Below are 21376 nucleotides of genomic sequence, written 5' to 3'. Positions count from 1 at the left end.
TTTCCCGTTCCTCATTTTACCCTGTTGCGTCTGTCCTCCACCCAGTTTTCCCGAGAAGATCACACTGGCCCAGAAAGCAGCATCTCCCCAGAGGAAGACCTGGCTTTGTGACTCTGAGGTCTCTTCTAGGGACAATGGACATAGAGAGGGGGTCAGGAGGAACCCCTCCTGGCTGATCACTTATTTCAAACAGTAAGAACTGGGTCTTTCATAATGCTAGCTTCACTCTTATTACTCTCTTTCCTTTTGCAGAGAGCACTGGGCTTGACTGAGTTCATGTTCCACTGTCCCTTTGGCATTTTTGCTTCCAATCATGTCAAAGATTATGATCATGTGATCTAGAAGTACCATCTATTCCTTGTTAGTTAATGAGGCAATTTTGAAATCTGACTGGCCCAGGTTTCGAGACCTGGGATTGATCCTCTGTAGCCCTCAGTTCTGCCCTCTGGGCCCCTGAAGTTATCCTTTTCCTCCAGCCTGTTTCCTACCTGTTGAATTTTGGGAATCTAAAAGCCTCTTTCATTTTGTCCTCTCTGTCCCTTTCAGTTTAAGCACTGTTTCTGCTCATAAAACAGCCTCTAAAACACTGTGATTCTCCCATATATATAAGGAGTTTGACTCTTATTAGACAAGAGGCTCTTCCACAAATATTATTTGGGAAATCCAGCTCTACTCCTGGTTTCTGCTGTGATGGTTGAAGTTTCATGGGCCACACGCTTAACCACCTCAGCAGCAGCAAAAGATGATCCAGTCATTCCCTTGGCCTTCTCTCTACAGTATGCTTTCCTAACAGTAAAACCACCAATATTAGCATCTTTTGCAATCTGAATAGGCTGAGAAATTCCAAAATCAAGAGCTGATTTCCTTTTCATCTAACATTCTTCCCTCAATTTATCTTTCTTGTGTTTTACTATGAGCAGCAAGAAGAAACCAGGCCAGCACTTTGCTCAGAAGTCCCTTCCACTAAAGATCCAAGTTTATCTAGTTCTACTTCCCACGTACGTACAGGTTAAAATTAGCTAAGCATTCTGCCACCATATAATAAGAGTCTTTTCCTTCAGTTTCAAGTAACACATTTCCTGTTTCCTTCTGAGCCCTCACCAGCCGCACCTCTAATATCCGCATTTCTACTGACAGCCTGTTCAAGGTAATCTTTTTTTTTTTCTCAGAGACAGAGTGTGAATCAGAGAAAGGGATAGACAGGGACAGACAAACAGGAACGGAGAGAGATGAAAAGCATCAATCATCAATTTTCCATTGCGTGTTGCAACACCTTAGTTGTTCATTGATTGCTTTCTCATATGTGCCTTGACTGCAGGCCTTCAGCACACCGCTTAACCCCTTGTTGGACCCAGCAACCTTGGGTTCAAGCTGGTAGGCTTTTTGCTCAAGCCAGATGAGCCCGCGCTCAAGCTGGCGACCTCGGGGTCTCAAACCTGGGTCCTCTGCATCCCAGTCTGATGCTCTATCCACTGCGCCACCGCCTGGTCAGGCTCAAGGTAATCTTGACTTTCCTATCCAACACCTCAAAATTTCCCCAGCCTTTATCTACCACTCAATTCCAAAGCCATGCCCACATTTTTAGGTGTTTGTTACAGCAGACCCCACTTTCAGATCCCAACATCTGTTAAGGCTCCCTCTGGCTAATCATCAGAAACTTAGTGGCTTAAAACAACTCAATTCTTTTCCCTCACAGTTCCAGAGACCAAGGAACACAAGTAGAGGAGAGTGGTCATCTAGAAGCTAGATGTCTATAAATACACATACAATTCCCCACACCTCTGTCCCCCAAAAATCTAAACTCCAAAAACCCTGTTGGCTTTTTGGTCCTCAACAGGCACATATTTCTCTGGAATGCCACAGGGCGCACCTGGAGATCTTCTAGGGTGCACACTTTGAGAACCACTGGTTTAACATGACAGTTATCAGTTCAGATCCTTCCTCGACAACAGGGATTAGCAAACCACTACCGCCTGCACGCCAACACCAGTCTATGCCCAGCAAGACGTACAGAAGTGAGACCAGGGCTGAGTGGTATTATAGACGTCCAATGAAGCCATTTATTTGGGAGAGAGAATAGAGCCGAGCCAGAGGAAGTGATGATCAAGTATAACAAGCACTGGATTAAATACAGTCTAATCTGAGGTCTCCAGAACAGTTTTGACAAGTCATTTCTCCAATCAGGGCCTGCTTCCTGTCTGTACACTGAGCAGACTGGATTAGATGTTTAATATCGTTGCCAATTTTACGTTCTATGGAGCTCTGAATGCATCCCCTAGAAATGTAATGTCCAGGTTCAAGAAAGCTCTGAACCACTTCCCTTCGTCCCTGAAAATCAGCCAGGCCACCTCTCTGGTATCAGTGCATCTGCCAGACTGGTGGTGCTTCTGCAACTGTCACCTTCATGGGAGGATCTGGGGGGGGGGGGGGTGCTACAATGAAGGTCTAACCTCCATGTGTCTGGGGAGCAGAGACAAGCACGTCTCACAGTTCCCATACGGGGCTGATGGGCCTTGAAACACACTCTGAGTAGCACGGCTGTGGTCCTGTTTGAAAGCCATGCTGGGGAAGCCACATGGGAGGTGACAGGGGCTAAGCATCAGAGTGTGGGGGTCAGTGGGACAGCAGCTCAGTCATCCTTCCCTCTCAGTTTCTGCAGTAACACCGCTGCCACTGCAACAGCTGCTCAGTCAGAAAGCTGAGGGCCGTTTCAAGTGGTATCTACTTCTCTAGACCTTATTTGGAAATCTTTGGCTTTCTCCCTTCCATTTTCTTTTCCAAGGTCCTGTGATTCTGATCTCCTTTTGGTCTTCTGCTTGGGGTTCAAGAACTGGGAAGGCAAATACGTGCCATATGATGAGTCGGCAGAACACAGTATCAAGACAGGAGAAATGAATTACTTATTAATAAGCAGGAGCCTGGGAAAAAATTCAAGTTGGCAACTCAAATTTAGGGAAAGAGAAATGAGTGGCTAGAAAGCAGAAGTCTCTTAGGTATTAACTTCTCTAAAGTTCAAGTTTCAGGCTGTAATAAACTGAATTAGAATGAGACAACCATTTGTATTCACTCCCTACCAGAGCAAAGCCATGAATATAAATGCAGTTCAAAGCGGTGTTGACTTGAAAGCCACCAACTTTAGAAAGACCATTTGTGCAAGAAAAAGGAATACAATACTGTCTTTCTACAGCATGAAGAACCAGAAAAACAAATTAGTCAATTAAATGCAGGGGGACTGCAAGCATACCAGTAAATGTTATTTGTTTGAAGAACTTTTAGGGTAAAATTAAATTTACCTCCGATAATGCTGAAGAAAAGTGATTGCAGTTTTTGTGCATTAAATGGTAGGCGTTGCCTTTGTATTCTTTTCCGAGTTCTTCCACAATTTTTTCTACGTCATCTTCCAGAAAGTCAGTGCTGCCTAAAACAACAGATTCTCTTAAAGAAAGAAAAAAAAAAACAGCTGTGTGAGGTTTAGGTATTTATAAAAAGTATGGTTAAAGATTTATTTCCAGGAATATCATGAGTGATGTAAACAAAGCAGGGTTACTGTAATGAGACTAAAGGTAAATGAGACACTTAAAACATTTCACTTATTTTAATTCCTACTTTTCCGCAGTAAACTCTTTAAGCACACTACTTCTGAATAACTCAAATGCAAAATAAGTCATTTTCTTTATAAAACAATGTCCTTATATTAAAAATGCAACATCACAGTTATTTCTACAGCTACTATGTAAGTATATAGTTACACTATTAGAGAATCAATTCCATGTTGCCAATATCCCTGTTTAATTATACTTGCCATTAATGGCTTGCCACATTCTCTTAAAAAACAAAACAAAAAAACAACCCACCCCTAAACCAACTCCCTCACCCAACTACTACCCTGGAAATGTGATAGACATTATTCAATAGAACGTAGACTTTCAGTCAGATCAAGTAAGGCATCCAAAAAAGCTGAAAGAACTTAGAAAACCCTTTTATCCAGTAGTCTTGCCTAAAGGGAGAGCCAAGGAATAGACTCAGGATGGCCTTCCACGCGCTCCTCCGGGTGACAGGTTAAGGGAACCATGATCACAGGAGTGGTCAACACGTGTAGCCCTCTTCTGAGTTTCAATGTTATAACCTCATTTCACTATTTCCCACTGAATTTGACAAGTTAATTATTATAGGCCCAGGGGTTTCTTTGAAGCTCCTTGGAAGTAAGGTTCTAAACATCTCGGCCTCTTGGTTAAGATCAAGTGTAAACACAAACTTTAATTAAGGAACGGAAATCTGATCACTGTCATTCAGTTTCAAGGCTGTTGACTGCTAAGAAGGCTCCAGAACACACTCATATCCATCCATTTTAGGTTTATCAATACATAAAATACTTGTACCTTAACAATAGTTTCCCAGCTAAGCAACTGTTTAATTGTTTGAAATATATAGTGTCCCACTCATTGGGAGAATGAAGAGATTTTTAATACTGTAGGGTAGGTTACAATAAAAAATTCCTCCATCTGCCCCCACATAGGAGATTAAGAAGAAGCAATAACTAGATATGAACGTTTTTCTAAAGCAGAACTTGAGTTATACCAAGGAAAAATCATTTTTAAAGTACACAAAATAACTTACATGGATCCAAATAAAAGCAAGAGGCTAGGTTACTTCAGGCACTTTATTTGGCCGGCTCTCATCTCTCTACACAACAACTGAGATTTGATTTTAAAATAAAATGTCAGCAACTAAAGCAATGTTAATGAACATTTTAACTTCCTAGATTTTAAAATACAGAATGAATTCTGTATGGCTGAAAACAAACTTTGGCACCTAAAACAGTGTAATAAAAATTATCCTCCCTACTTACTTAAATTTAAATGTTTCTCCTAGTTCAGAAGCATTTCCTGGGGAAATTTCAAATATTCCAGAAAAAGGGTAAGGATGGCCACCATAAGCAAATTCTGAAAAGAGAAAACTCATGACTTTTAGTATTTATCACACAAAATTAAACCAGAATGCTGAATTAGCTTTAAAAAATGATGAGGACAATAATGTAGTAATGACACCATCTAAATATTTTCCAGTTTATCAATGCTTCCACAAACATCTTACTTGTATAGCTATTATTTGCACGAATAGTTGATGCAAAAGGCCTGACACTCTAATAAGGAAAGACACGCAAAAGGTGATCCCTGCTTTTTTATGGGCAAGAGGAGAGTGACTGACACTCAAATGTAAATACAGGTTCCTGCCAAACTAAGTCGGTGGTCAGTGCAGTGTTTGGCCATTGTCTAAGTTAAAGTGATCAAATTTCAAAACTGGACTTTTCTGGAAAGTCAAATAACAACGAGTCTTCATGGTTTCTGGGCTCAAGACTCCTGGTTTATCTCTGAAACATTAGCAAACCAGAAAAACTGAATTAAATTCCCCCATTCAAGAAAAAATGAACTGCCAAGTGAATATACACACCCACTCACACATGCTCTCCACAGCTGAGCTTTCAGTGAGAAGGGCTCACCTGCACTACAATGCGTGTCTATCAGACTCGATCCGCCAGAACAAAGATGGAGACCGGGTTCAAATCAGGAAGGAACCAGAATGTCTGTCTACAGTTCCAAAACAAAATACTTAGATATTTAAGTGGCAAACCTCAGTGGGTTTAAAGAATTCCAAACAAATGTTTAATCTCATAACTAAAAATTTACCAAATATAACCTTAAAAGGTCTTAGAGTGAAGCATGGGTAAGAACTGGCACTAAGCTGACTTCGGGTTCAGACCTTCCAGAAAAAAGCAATGAGGTAGAGAACAAAATGGGGTTTAATGTTCAATTGTGTAATGTACACTGGAACATTTTTAATGATAGAATTTCATAAAACAGTGTAGATGATCAGGTTGGCTATAGAAAGATTATATTTGGATTTTGAACTTTCTCAATTACAATAAGGAAAGTCAGAAAGCCAGTTATTTTTCTATTCAAGAAGCAATCATTCACTTTCGGGAACAGACAGGATGGGGCAAAAGTAGGCTTACAGTTGTGAGTATGTGAAGCACACAGTTTATTCTAGTATTATTTATTATTGTCTTATTTTCCATACCAACAACTGTAACCCAACTTTTCCCACCTGTATTTTGACCCGCCTTTGCTAAGTCTATACGGATATGTTCTGAACCATGTTTCTAATTGTTTCTAAGCCATTTTATGAAAGGAGCAGTGATTGGGCAGATAATCTTTGGTATATCAATGGACTGATATACAAGAACACTTGGGTTCAACTCCTTGTTCTGTTCATTATCAGCTGGACTTTCAGCAGGGTTGAGCTTTAGTTTTTTCATCTGAAAGTGGAGAAATTGCCACATGCTCTTATTTACCTCCCAGGACAGGGGTCGGGAAACTTTTTGGCTGAGAGATCCATGAACGCCACATATTTTAAAATGTAATTCCATGAGAGCCATACAACGACCCAGGTACGTTACACATTATCCAATAAAAACTTAGTGTTGTCCTGGAGGACAGCTGTGATTGGCTCCAGCCACCTGCAACCATGAACATGAGCGGTAGGAAATTAATGGATTGTAATACATGATAATGTTTTATATTTTTAATGTTATTTTTTTTTATTAAAGATTTATCTGTGAGCCTGACCTGCAGTGGCACAGTGGGTAAAAGCATCGACCTGAAACACTGAGGTCGCCGGTTCGAAACCCCGGGCTTTCCTGGTCAAGGCACATATGGGAGTTGATGCTTTCTGCTCCTCCCTCCCTTCTCTTTCTCTTTCTCTCTCTCTCTCTTTCTCTCTCCTCTCTCTAAAATGAAATCTAAAAATAAATAAATAAATAAAAATAATTAAAAAAATGTGGGGAAAAAAAAAAGATTTGTCTGTGAGCCAGATGCAGCCATCAAAAGAGCCATATTTGGCTCGTGAGCCATAGGTTCTCGACCCGTGTCCCAGGAGCATGATCATGTGGTTCAGAACTTGATGGCACTTTAACACACCATGCAAATTCAGCTGAAAGGGCATGCACACACAACTTTGGCGAAAGCCAAATCCAACAGGGAGCAAACCCCCAGCAATACTCCAACCACTCAACTTTCTGGAGGAGCTTCCTTTCAAATAAAATGGAACCTACACAGATCTTTACAGCCCATGTTTACTATCCTGCACCACAACTAGAAGTAGCTAACACTGTGAAATATAAAAAACAGGTATTAAAAACACCACACAACACAGGGAAGTAGACAAGCCCTTCCTCTGTGACAGTGAAAGTGGTGTGGTCTCAGGGCAACAGTAATGGCAATGACCTTCTACGGGGCCACAAAGCCTGCCTAGCTGAAGCTATTAAAGGCATTTCTGCTCCAGGGTGAGTTTATGATTCAAACTAATATATTATTGCACCCTCGTGAAACTGGCAGCATGGTCTGGGTGACACAGACCACGTACAACTCGATCAGGAGTGAATTGGCTTTGCCAGACTGGGCACGAGGACAAAGGAGAGGCTGGGCAACGCTAGTGGGGCCGTCCTGCCCCTCCTTCTAATACAGGACCCAGAATAAAGAGCCGAGGTAACCACTGACAAAGGCCACCCTTGTCCAGCAACAAGCTGGATGGACTCAAGGGCAGGATGTGCTCTGTGATATTTTTAAACTTTATAACTCTACACTTGTAGGTCTACAAACACACATGGCTGAAATTCCCTCAGGAAATTGGTATTTCAAGAGTGACGCTCTCTAGAAGGAAACCTTCTCCAACCAAAATAATTGTTTTTATCATATGTCAAAGTGCAAGGGTTCTTAGGAACTAATACATATCAGAGCAAAATTGTAATGGTGTAAAAACCTCAAAAAATGTTTTAAAAAATATAATATTTAGACTAAAAGATAACTAAATGAGTAAATGAATGTATGCTCATGCACTTTGGTACTATCTTCCCAAATATATTCAACTTTGGGCATTTTCCCAAAATGTGGTATAAATAAACGATCTATTTTTCTGTAATAAGTTATGGAAGCAGTTAAAAAACTACAGTTAAAAAGCAGTTAAAAAGAGCTACAGTTATGAGTTTGCAACTCCTTTAAAGGAAAAAGTCTTCACAAGGTGTATTCAGACTGTGTGTACACGTACCTCTGCCATAGACTTCAATTCCTGAATGAAAAACTCCGATTCCAATGGATGAGGTGTACTCATTCATCCAGTACTAGGAAAAAAAAGAGAAGATTCAGAAGTCACTTATGACTCAACTCTGCATCTCGGGCAGCTCCTGTTCCCCACAGGAATCCGCGTCTTGGGATGTCTCCTCGCACTGCTGACACTCCCACATGGAATTCCTTCCTGGGTCACAACGAATATCTCCATGTGTACAAGCACGTTATCTGAGGCCTAGAGCGTAAATCACAGTACTAAACTCGACCAAGGTTGGGAAAAAATAGATTTAAAAGTTCTACTAGTGACTTAAAAAAATCACCTAACCCCTGCTTTCATATCTTTCTCTTCTATTTTAAGCTTTCCTTTCATTCTCTGGGGAGCTCCCTGAAGGCAGGGATTTTATTCTTTTCCAAAAATGTATGAAAAAGACATAGATGGCACATATGTCCTGATTCGGCTCAAAGTTTAATAATGATAACATAGGAATAAATAATAGGCACAGGGACAACCAGTGATCTGGCCTGATTCCTGCTGCTTCCCCGACGAGGCCCCAGCAGCATTTTTTGTTCTGGGTGCTGACATCTGTTTCATTGGCCTTTTCTCTTTTTACACCAGAGCTTTAATATTTTCCAAAAAGACACACATCTAATGATTTGTCTGCAACATCTACAATAAAACACCGACTACAGTGTTTTAAACTCTTTGTAAATTGCACATTTATTTCCACTTAATGTCTAGTATCATTTCATTTTAACAATTTCTCTTTTAGTTGAGCAGTAAGTAGCCTTCCCAGAGTGCTTTTATAATAAATGTCTATAATGGGAATCTAAATGTTTTATTAAGAGAAAGAAAGGTTTTCAGGAGAAAGAATTGTACACAAACAATGACTTTCGGCCAAAAGGCAAGAACAGGATTAGGATGGGAATACCCTTGTCAGAGGGGGTCCTGAACTCAGGATTCCTATTCTCTGCACTTTCACAAATGAGAATCATCACGTCCACACTCAGGAATTCACGCTTTGAACTCCTGTACATTGCCTAGGTACATACTAGATCAGCGGTTCTCAACCTGTGGGTCACGATTTGTTAACCTACAGATATTTCTTTGGATAGCATTAAATGGCAGAAGGCTACCCACTCCTGACATTATTATTTTTTTTCCCAAGGCTCTGTCTCAATATTTTGTTCCTGGCAGGAATTAATGCTGATATTATTTACTCACTGTTAGCAATACCAATAAGGGACGCAATCATTTTTTGCTTTTTTGTCTTTGTATTCTTATCCCTAGAAAGGCCCCCAAATTTAAGGGTTAATTTCTTTGAGAGATTCAAGTAACTATTTACTAGTTAGAAATCTATGAATAGAAATCTCTACTTACCTTACAAAGTAAAAAGAATTATAAGTACCACTATGAGCAACTGTATACCAACAAGTTAGATAACTGGGATGAAATGAACAAATTCATCAAAAGACACAAAGTTCCAAAACTGACTCAAGAAGAAATGAAAAAATCTGGATAGATTTACAATGAATAAGAGAAAAGAGAATGAATTAGTAATCTGAAGACTACCCACAAAGAAAAGAGGGTAGGACTAGATCAGTGGTAGTCAACCTAGTCCCTACTGCCCACTAGTGGGCATTCCAGCTCTCATGGTGGGCGGTAGCGGAGCAACCAAAGTATAAATAAAAAGATAGATTTAACTATAGGAAGTTGTTTTATAAAGATTTATTCTGCCAAACTTAGTGAAAATCTGACATAAAGTATTTGGTAAGTAATTATTATTATATGCTTTAACTTGCTATAACTCTGCTTTATAAATTTATAAAGTACAGTTACTTCCCTACTTTATAAATCACCATTACTGTGGAACCAGTAAGTGGTTAGGAAATTTTACTACTAACAGAGATACAAAAGTGGGCGGTAGGTATAATATATTTAAACAAGCATCAACACCAATTCTTTACAAACTGTTCCTGAGGACAGAAGAAGAGCACTTCCCAACTTATTCTGAGGCCAGAATAAACTTGACATCAAAGACACAAGAAAACTACAGATTAATATCTTATGAATATGGACTAAAAATGTTAAATGAAATACTAGCAAACTGAACACAGCAACAACAGAAAGGCTTAAACACCATGGGCCCTGGTTGGGTAGCTCAGTTGGTACCATTTAGATGAAATGCACAGAATAGGTAAAGTATACAGATATAAAATAGACCAGTGGTTACCTATGACTGGGAGGTTGGCAGTGACATGAGAGTGGTTGCTAATGGGCATGGGGTTTCTTTTTGGGGTGATGAAAAATTTCTAATATTGACTGTGATGGCAGCTGTACTGTATGATATGTGGTCAGCCACCTCTTCACCCATAACAGCATCATATTACTGATAAAGTTTTAGAATTTACATTATGAAGTGAATTAGAGGTTCTTCTTTGGTGTGATTTTTTTTTTTCTGAATGGATTCAGGACAGAGACTAAGCCTTTCATAGAGAGCTGGTCAGAGAGAGATGCCCTCCAAATGTTTCTGCTCCTGTTAGCTCTGTAATTAGTGAACACGCCTGGAAGGCTCAGCCTTTAAAAACTGGGCAAGCTGCCTGTGGAAGACAGGTGTTTAATTCAAGGTCAGCATGCCTTACCCAGTCCTTCTGCCTCCAAGTCCTGTCAAGGTGAAGCAGAAAATATGGACGGTGCTTATTTTAAGTGGGGATTCAATGAGATACCTTCAAATCAAACCAAACAAGTGTGTAAGGACAATTTCAGTTATGAAACTTCCCTGTAATGATTTGCTGTTGCTGTTCATGCTGAAGTAACAGCTACCCTCTCATAGTTTTAAGATTTTAGAAATTAGTGTTTCTAATGTTCCTGTATCTTGGTTTGCATCCCTTGTTACTTTAAGAAAACTACTTACAACTACATGGGATCTCTGGAGATAAAAATCACTGTGCTTTAAAAAAGCTCAACAGAGCTCAAACTTGCTATGTGGAAATTTATGCTTTTGTAGAATACCATAGAACACTGATAAATTCTAACAGAAAATATATCATAAATATGCAACGTGAAATCACAGCCAAGAACATGTAGCCATGAAAAACAAACAAACAAAACAAGCTGCTAGATTTGCTATGACTGGATGCTAGCAAGATTTCTCTTAACTCTTGTTGGGTATGTTTTCATTGATTTTGTTTTCTAAATATTATAGTAGCAGGTGGCAGAAGTTTAAAATTACATAATTGGGAAAAGTGGATAATCCAGCACAAGTTTAACCGAAAGCTTAGTTTTTGTTTGTTTGTTTTTGACAGAGATAGACACAGAGAGAGGGACAGACAGACCGAAAGAGAGAGAGATGAGAAGCATTAATTCTTTGTTGCGGCATCTGTTGTTCATTGATTGCTTTCTCTATATGCCCTGACTGGGGGGGAGGCTACAACAGAGTGAGTAACCCCTTGCTCAAACCAGTGACCTTGGGCTTCAAGCCAGTGACCTTTTGGCTCAAACCAGTGACCATGGGGTCATGTCTATGATTCCACGCTCAAGCCAAAGACCCCTCACTCAAGCCGGATGAGCCCATGCTCAAGCCGGCAACCTTAGGTTTCAAACCTGGGTCCTCTGCATCCCAGTCCAATGCTCTATCCACTGTGCTCCTGCTTGGTCATGCTTAGCTTTTTATTTGAACTAGTAAAAGAGTACTTTTATTCTCGGAGCTCAGTCCAAGTGTAAGAGTACAACTACTAGTATTCAGGAGACTAGCTTAAGGACTATTGCTCCAAGATAATGCAGAGGCTGGGATGGAGAGTTACCTATAACGACTGGGGCCAGCCTTGGGAGAGTTATCACACAAAGGCCATGCTGGGTGCAGGAGTGACAGAATATTAGGGCAGGTCCACTAAAGAAGGCCGTGTATTCAAAGTTACCCGGTGCTGACAACTAGATAATCCCTTGGGGATTTTATGAGAAAGTAGATTTTCTTTTGGTGGGGGGGAGAGGAGGGGAGAGATAGTGAGGCAGACTCCCACATATGCCCTGGCCAGGATCCACCTGGCAATCCCATTAGAGGCCCAATGCTTGAGTACTGCACTTTTTTTTATTCAGTGAGAAGCAGGAAGGTAGAGAAACTCCTGCATGCACCAGGACAAGGACCTACCTGGCAAGCCGCCTACCAGGTGATGCTTCGCCTATCTGGGCCACTGCTCTGTTGCTCAGCAACCGAGCTATTTTAGCATCCGAGATAAGGCCATGGAGCCATCCTCAGCACCCAGGGCCAACTCTACTAGAATCATTTGAACCATGGCTGCGAGAGGAGAAAAGGGAGGAAAAAGAGAGAGAGAAGCAGATGGATGCTTCTTATGTGTGCCCTAACCGGGGATTGAACGCAGGACAACCATATGCTGGGCCAATGCTCTATCCACTGAGCCAATAGCCAGTGCCAAAAGCAGATGTTTTCATGTGAGTAAGTTCACAGTTCTTAAACCCTTCTTGACATACCAAAGGAAAACAGTAAACCAGCCGCTACCACAAAATAGCAACTCTCAAATCATGAGACAACAGCAGTTACCACAACATCTCCACATCAACCACTACCTAAACCATCTGTACCAAGGATATCATTGGGTCAGCTTCATCTAAAGCTGTCTTCCCTTAGGGTCAAATGGGAAAGCCCACCATGTTCCTCTGGTCCAGTTTAGATCACAAGGACACTGCTTCTATTATATTTGAATTTACTTTGAAGGTTTTTGCTTGAATAAAAAGCAGTTGATCCAAATATTACAACTAACACAAGTTGAAGCATTTGAACTATGGTGGAAAAGACACTGGGCTGTGTGTCAGGAAACTGAGGTTCTTTGCCTTATTTTTTCATAGACAGCTAGTAACATTTTAAGGTACCAAACCTATCTCAAAAGTTAGATTTGTCCAAATCAGTTCCTGGAGACAGAACATCTTGGTTCAAATTCTGGCTTCACTATTTACTAGTTGTGTGACTGGGGAAAATTACTTATCCTCTCTGTATTTATAAAGCGAAGATAAACAGTATCTATGGAGAGGACTAAATGAATTAATGATGTATAAAGTACTTGAAGAGTCCTTGACCCAAATAAACGTTAAATACTAGCAGTAGCAAACTTAATTATTGACAATATAATCCTTCCCTAATATTTTTATTCTAGTAGATCAATTCTGGTTATCTATCAATTCTCAGAATTTTCAAGAATCTTTGGGAGTAGGTGTCAAATAACCAGGAGCACTCAACTGAATAGCAAACAGTGGGCAGAGTTAATTTGACTCTACCTTAAAGACTCTTACAAGCAATTATTCATATCTTTGAGAAATACAGATCTTATATAACCCACAATCTACTACAGCTGAGAAACAGATGAGGCAGGGTACTGTCGTCAATTGTTGGTCCTAGACTACCACATCCATGCCAGAAAATCTCTCTTATCAGCACTTAAGTTGCATCTATGGCTGGTGTCAAATATTTTGGTAAAATCTGGAAACTTCCTCTTTTTTTTTAAAAATAATTTTATTTTTTTTAATGAGGCGACATCAATAAATCAGGATACATATATGCAAAGATAACAAGTCCAGGTTATCTTGTCGTTCAATTATATTGCATACCCATCACCCAAAGTCAGATTGTCCTCTGTCACCTTCTATCTAGTTTTCTTTGTGCCCCTCCCCTCCCCCTTTCCCTCTCCCTTTCCCCCCTCTCCCCGTAACCACCACACTCTTATCAATGTCTCTTAGTTTCACTTTTATGTCCCACCTACGTATGGAATAACGCAGTTCCTGTTTTTTTCTGATTTACTTATTTCACTTCGTATAATGTTATCAAGATCCCACCATTTTGCTGTAAATGATCCGATGTCATCATTTCTTATGGCTGAGTAGTATTCCATAGTGTATATGTGCCACATCTTCTTTATCCAGTCATCTATTGACGGGCTTTTTGGTTGTTTCCATGTCCTGGCCACTGTGAACAATGCTGCAATGAACATGGGGCTGCATGTGTCTGTGTATCAATGTTTCTGAGTTTTTGGGGTTATATACCCAGTAGAGGGATTGCTGGGTCATAAGGTAGTTCTATTTTCAGTTTTTTGAGGAACCACCATACCTTCTTCCATAATGGTTGTACTACTTTACATTCCCACCAACAGTGTATGAGGGTTCCTTTTTCTCCACAGCCTCTCCAACATTTGCTATTACCTGTCTTGTTAATAATAGCTAATCTAACAGGTGTGAGGTGGTATCTCATTGCAGTTTTGATTTGCATTTCTCTAATAACTAAAGAAGATGAGCATCTTTTCATATATCTGTTGGCCATTTGTATTTCTTCCTGGGAGAAGTGTCTGTTCATGTCCTCTTCCCATTTTTTTATTGGATTGTTTGTTGAGTTTTATGAGTTCTTTGTATATTTTGGATATTAGGCCCTTATCTGAGCTGTTGTTTGAAAATATCATTTCCCATTTAGTTGGCTTTTTGTTTATTTTGTTATCAGTTTCTCTTGCTGAGCAAAAACTTCTTAGTCTGATGTAGTCCCATTCATTAATTTTTGCCTTCACTTCTCTTGCCTTTGGAGTCAAATTCATAAAATGCTCTTTAAAACCCACGTCCATGAGTTGAGTACCTATGTCTTCTTCTATGTACTTAATTGTTTCAGGTCTTATGTTTAGATCTTTGATCCATTTTGAGTTAATTTTAGTACAGGGGGACAAACTGTAGTCCAGTTTCATTCTTTTGCATGTGGCTTTCCAGTTTTCCCAGCACCATTTATTGAAGAGGCTTTCTTTTCTCCATTGTGTGTTGTTGGCCCCTTTATCAAAAATTATTTGACTATATATATGTGGTTTTATTTCTGGAGTTTCTATTCTGTTCCATTGGTCTGAGTGTCTATTTTCCTGCCAATACCATGCTGTTTTGATTGTCGTGGCCCTATAGTAGAGTTTGAAGTCAGGTATTGTAATGCCCCCAGCTTCATTCTTTTTCTTTAAGATTGCTTTGGCTATTCGGGGTTTTTTATAGTTCCATATAAATGTGATGATTTTTTGCTCTATTTCTTTAAAAAATGTCATTGGAATTTTGATGGGAATTGCATTAAATTTGTATACTGCTTTGGGTAATATGGCCATCTTGATTATATTTATTCTTCCATCTCATTATATCTTTTTTGATTTCCCTTAACAATGGTTTATAGTTTTCATTATATAAGTCCTTTACATTATTTGTTATGTTTATTCCTAAGTATTTTATTTTTTTTTGTTGCAATCGTGAAGGGGATTATTCTTTTGAGTTCGTTCTCAATTGTTTCATTGTTGGCATATAGAAAGGCTATTATTGACTTCTGTATGTTAATTTTGTATCCTGCGACTTTACTGTATTGGCTTATTGTTTCTAGTAATCTTTTTGTGGAGTCTTTGGGGTTTTCGATGTATAGGATCATATCATCTGCAAAAAGTGATACCTTTATTTCTTTTCCGATATGGATGCCTTTTATTTCTTTGTCTTGTCTGATTGCTTTGGCTAGAACCTCTAGTACCACATTAAATAAGAGTGGAGAGAGTAGACAACCCTGTCTTGTTCCTGATTTAAGGGGGAAAGCCTTCAGTTTAGTGCCATTTAATATGTTAGCTGATGGTTTATCATATATGGCCTTTATCATGTTGAGATCTTTTCCTTCTATACCCATTTTGTTGAGAGTCCTAAACATAAAATTGCGTTGTATTTTATCAAAAGCCTTTTCTGCATCTATTGATAAGATCATGTGGTTTTTGTTCTTTGTTTTGTTGATATGGTGTATTACGTTAACCGTTTTACGTATGTTGAACCATCCTTGAGATTCTGGGATGAATCCCACTTGATCATGATGTATTATTTTTTTAATATGTTGTTGTATTCGATTTGCTAGTATTTTGTTTAATATTTTAGCATCTGTATTCATTAGAGATATTGGTCTGTAGTTTTCTTTTTTTGTGCCATCCTTGCCTGGTTTTGGTATGAGGGTTATGTTGGCCTCATAAAATGTGTTTGGAAGTATTGCTTCTTCTTCAATTTTTTGGAAGACTTTGAGTAGAATAGGAACCAAGTCTTCTTTGAATGTTTGATAAAATTTGCTAGTATAGCCGTCAGGGCCTGGACTTTTATTTTTGGAGAGGTTTTTAATGTTTTTTTTTCTATTTCTTCTCTACTAATAGGTCTGTTTAGGCTTTCTGCTTCTTCTTGACTCAGTCTAGGAAGGTAGTATTGTTCTAGGAATTTATCCATTTCTTCTAGGTTGTTGAATTTAGTGGCATAAAGTTTTTCATAGTATTCTACAATAATTCCTTGTATATCTACGGTGTCCGTGGTGATTTCTCCTCTTTCATTTTGGATTTTGTTTATATGAGTTCTCTTTTTTCCTTGGTAAGTCTTGCCAAGGGTTTGTCAATTTTGTTGATCTTTTCAAAGAACCAGCTCCTTGTTCTATTAATTTTTTCTATAGTTTTTCTGTTCTCTATTCCATTTAATTCTGCTCTGATTTTTATTATCTCCTTTCTTCGGCTGGTTTTGGGTTGTCTTTGTTCTTTTTCTAGTTCCTTAAGGTGTGAAGTTAAGTGGTTTTCTTGGGCTCTCTCTTGTTTGTTCATATATGCCTGAAGTGATATGAACTTCCCTCTTATCACTGCTTTTGCTGCATCCCATAGATTCTGATATGTCGTATTGTCATTTTCATTAGTCTGTATATATCTTTTGATCTCTGCACTTATTTCTTCTTTGACCCATTCATTTTTTAAAAGTATGTTGTTTAGTTTCCACATTTTTGTGGGATTTTTTTCCTCTTTTTTGCAGTTGAATTCTAGTTTCAAGGCTTTATGATCAGAAAATATGCTTGGTAAAACTTCAATTTTTCTGAATTTGCTGATGTTGTTTTTGTGGCCCAACATATGGTCAATTTTTGAGAATGATCCATGTACACTGGAGAAAAAAGTATACTCAGTCACTTTGGGATGAAATGTCCTATAGATGTCTATCATATCCAGGTGCTCTAGTGTTTTGTTTAAGGCCACTATATCTTTGTTGATTCTGTTTGGATGACCAATCTAGAGCCGTCAGTGGTGTATTGAGGTCTCCAAGTATGATTGTATTGTTGTCAGTTTTTGTTTTCAGGTCAATAAATAGCTGTCTTATATATTTTGGTGCTCCTTGGTTTGGTGCATATATATTAAGAATTGTTATGTCTTCTTGATTCAGTGTCCCCTTAGCCATTATGAAATGGCCATTTTTGTCTCTGAGTACTTTTGTTGTCTTGTAGTCAGCATCATCAGATATGAGTATTGCTACGCCTGCTTATTTTGGATGTTATTTGCTTGGAGTATTGTTTTCCAGCCTTTCACTTTGAATTAGTTTTTATCCTTGTTACTTAGATGAGTTTCCTGTAGGCAGCATACAGTTGGATTTTCTTTTTTAATCCATTCTGCTACTCTGTGCCTTTTTATTGGTGAGTTTAATCCGTTTACATTTAGTGTAATTATTGACACTTGTGAGTTCCCTATTGCCATTTTATATCTTGCTTTCTGTTAGTTTTGTGTCTTGTTTGATCCTTCTCTTTCATTTTTCTATCTTTTGTTTTTATTTGGTTGTATTCCATACACCTTTCCTCTGTTGCTATCATTGTTGTCTCATGTGCTTCTGTGGTGGTTTTTTCAATGGTGGTTTCCTTTAAGTAATGAAAAGGGTTCCTACCCTGTTTATTGTAGTGCACTATTTTGTGAGTATTTTTGCACTTCATCATCCTTTGCTACTGTTAATCTCCATCCTCTCCCCCCCTTTCTTTTTGTTGTTGTCACAGTTTAAATTTGGTTTTATTATGTTCTTCTTGGAGCTTTTACTTGTGGCTTTGTTTTTTTTTTGTTCTTTGTATCTGATTGGAGAACCCCCTTTAGTAATTCCTGGAGTGGGGGTTTTCTGATGATATATTCCCTCATCTTTTCTGTATCTGTGAATGTTTTTATTTCTCCTTCATATTTGAAGGATAGCTTTGATGGGTATAGTATTCGTGGCTGAAAGTTCCTCTCTTTCAGGACTTTAAATATTGGGGTCCACTCTCTTCTAGCTTGTAGAGTTTCTGCTGAGAAATCTGATGATAATCTAATGGGCCTTCCTTTATATGTTGTATTCTTCTTTTCCCTGGCTGCCTTGAGAATTTTTTCTTTGCTGTTGGTTTGTGCCAATTTCATTATGATGCGCCTTGGAGTAGGTTTCTTGGGGTTAAGAAAACTCAAGAGTTCTTTTTGCTTCTTGAATTTGAGGCTTTAGTTCTTTCCACAGGCTTGGGAAGTTCTCCTCTATTATTTGTTTGAGTATGTTCTCCATTCCATTTTCTCTCTCCCTCTGATATGCCTATTATTCTTATGTTATTCTTTTTGATGGAGTCAGATAATTCTTGTAGGGCTATCTCATTTTTTAAAAATTTTGAGTCTCTTTCTTCTTCTCTCTGTTGTGCCTCAAGTTGCTTGTCTTCTATTTCACTAATCCTCTCTTCTATCTGGCCCGTCCTATTAGCTAAGCTTGTTACCTCACTTTTCAGCTCGTGAATTGAGTTTTTCATCTCTGTTTGATTTTTTATAGTTTCAATTTCCTTGGAAATATATTCTTTGTGTTCATTGAGTTGTTTTCTGAGCTCTCTAAATTGCCTTTCTGTGTTTTCTTGTATATCTCGGAGGATTTTTAGGATTTCTTTCTTGAATTCCCTGTCTTTTAGCTCCAAGGTTTCCAATATATTAAATTTTTTCTCCATAGATTTTTCCTCATCTAGCTGTGTTACCTCTCTTTCTTTTGTATCCATAATATTCGATTTTCTCTCCCTTAATGGCATCTGAGGGTGGTTTTGTTGATAGTATTAATAAGATTTAATAAAGAATAAAAAGTTAAAAAAATAAAAAATTGTTTTTTAAAAAATTAATGAAATAAAGAAAAATAAAATAAAAATTTAAAAAAGGAAATTATTCCCCCCCTCCTTTTTTCCTCTCCTCTCCTGTCCTCTCCTCTCCTGTCCTCTCCTCTCCTCTCCTCTCCCCTCTTTCTTGAGAAAATCTTGTGGTGAACTGTGAATTATATTGTATTAAATAGAACAAGCAATGCCTGTAATGGAGGGCCTGAATTGGGGAAAAGTAATAAAGGGGCAAAAAAAAGAAAAAAGAAGGGGGTATAGACCCACAAAAAGCAAATAAGAAAAACATTTGGGTCAAGAATAAAATGATTTGTTTTTAGATGTTGGTTGACTAAGAGTTATGATGAGAGGAATAAGAGGGAAACAGGAAAATGGGGGGACACATTAAAAAATTACTATTGTATTTAGTGGAACAAGAACTAGATAAAATGGAGAGCCAGTGATGGGAGCACTGCTAGTGAGTTAAAAAGGTGAAGTAAAAACCCCCAAAATGCCACAAACATCAGTTTGAGTCCCAGATAATTTGTTCGTTATTGAGGTTTGAATAGAGGAGATGTAAAGGAGAAAGGAAGAAACTAATATAGAGGGAGAAAAGAAAGAGAGAGAAAAAAAGAGGGAACCACTAAAAGAAGAAAAAAGAAAAAAGAGGAGAGAGAGAGAGAGAGAGTGTTAAGGGTTTTAGAGTGCAACCCTCATAGAGAGAAAGGAAGAGGAAAGAAAAGATAAGGGGAGATGTAACACTTATGGGTAGTGTAGTTCAAGGAGAGGAGAGAGTAAGACCGGCAGAGAGTTAAATGACCAAATTGGAGGAGGAAAAAAAAAATCAAGAATGAAGATAAGAGAAACAAACGAACAAATATAATGAGATAGGTTATAAAGTCTGTGGATTATTCTTGATTTTGAGAGGTTATCTTCTTGCTTTTTCTTTTCTCTCCCTCTTCCTGGTCGGTGACTCTGTACCCGGGTTCTGCCCCTTTGGCACGCTCAGGTAGAGGTTTGCAGTTGATAAGTCTCTATGGCGATGTCATGTATTGTGCTTCAGTCTCGTTGGCAGTCGAGGCTCATTAGCATTTATAGGCTCCGCCAGTGAGAGAGTCCGTGTTCCTGGAGCCTTTCTACTAGTCTTTCCTTCCTCAATTAGTAGCCTGATAATCCAGCTATGGGGTTGCTGCTGCCTCTGCCTGGATAGTAAGAGGCTCAAAGAGCTGGCAACTCCCCACTGTATTCCCACTCAGCACAGGGCTCTGGGTAAGGCTCAGTCAGTCAGAGCTGCTAGCATAATCAGGCGGGGTTTCCGCCCACTCAAAGACCTCTGGCTCTGCCACTCTGTCCGGTAACACGGGCGGGCGCCCACTCCCGGGGCGCTTGGAGGAAACTCTCGCTCACTATCTGTGCACGCAGACCAGGATATCAAGCCGGAAGTCTCACCCTCTGAGTGAAACCCCCACCCGCACGGAAAAGTTCCAGCGTTGGAATTGGCTCTCACTCCCTCCCTGTGCGTGGCTTTTTCAGGACGCTGGGGAGGTCTGGAGATTCCGCTTTCGGCCCACACAAAGGCCCCTGACTCTGCACCTCTGTGGGATAACACGGGTGCACACTGCTGAGGCACTCGGAGGAATCTCTCGCTCACTATCTGCGCACAGACCAGGATATCAGGCCGGCCGCCTCACCCTCTGAGTGAAACCCCCACCCGCACGGAAAAGTTCCAGCGTTGGAATTGGCTCTCACTCCCTCCCCGTGCGCAGATTTTTCAGGGCACTGGGGCGGTCCGGAGATTCCGCTTTCGGCACACACAAAGGCCCCTGACTCTGCCTCTCTGTGGGATAACACGGGTGCCCACTCTCGGAGCTTTGGAAGGAATCTCTCGCCCACTATCTGCGCGCGCCGACCAGGGGATTGGGGAAAATGGCTGCCCCACTTGTCTGTCTTTATCTGGGTTTGGCGCGAGTGTTAGCTTGTATTGCCTGGGTTGCCACAGGCACAGTTTTTCCTCGGCTTGGATCTCTGTGCCACAGCCTGGTTCAGCCGTTTGTACCGTGGCCTGGATCTATTCACCCCTTTTGCCCGCCTTAGTTTCTATATTCTCAGTTCCCAGTGAAAGCCGCCCTGTTTAGGTTAGTGAGGAAGGCGGAGCATTTCTTACTCCCTATTTCCTTCAGGGTTTGGTTATATATTTAGCCAATTTTTCGCTTGACCATTCCTTCGGGTGTATTGCGAAACATCTGGAGGCTCCAAGGATAGGTTTTTCTGTTTCTGGTTGAAGATCTTGTTGAGTTTTGGGGGAGATTTATTGGTATCGCTTCCCACTCCGCCATTACTCTGACGTCA

The 21376-nt window shown here is 39.6% G+C and overlaps 1 protein-coding gene across 1 annotated transcript in view; it reads right to left on the bottom strand.

Moving 5' to 3' along the window:
* Window positions 1-21376, bottom strand: part of DESI2 (desumoylating isopeptidase 2) — a 39887-nt gene that overhangs the window by 3898 nt on the left and 14613 nt on the right. Inside the window, exons 2-4 of the mRNA XM_066236472.1 lie at window positions 8104-8176; window positions 4850-4943; window positions 3294-3435 (exon numbers count right to left, since the gene is read on the bottom strand). Coding sequence (XP_066092569.1) covers window positions 3294-3435; window positions 4850-4943; window positions 8104-8176 — 309 coding nt within the window. The remainder of the gene's footprint in view (window positions 1-3293; window positions 3436-4849; window positions 4944-8103; window positions 8177-21376) is intronic.

This window comes from Saccopteryx bilineata, chromosome 1 (assembly GCF_036850765.1).
Source record: "Saccopteryx bilineata isolate mSacBil1 chromosome 1, mSacBil1_pri_phased_curated, whole genome shotgun sequence".
Lineage (NCBI taxonomy): Eukaryota > Metazoa > Chordata > Mammalia > Chiroptera > Emballonuridae > Saccopteryx > Saccopteryx bilineata.
Note: the sequence above shows the minus strand (reverse complement) of the source record. Positions and strands in the feature narration are given on the sequence as shown.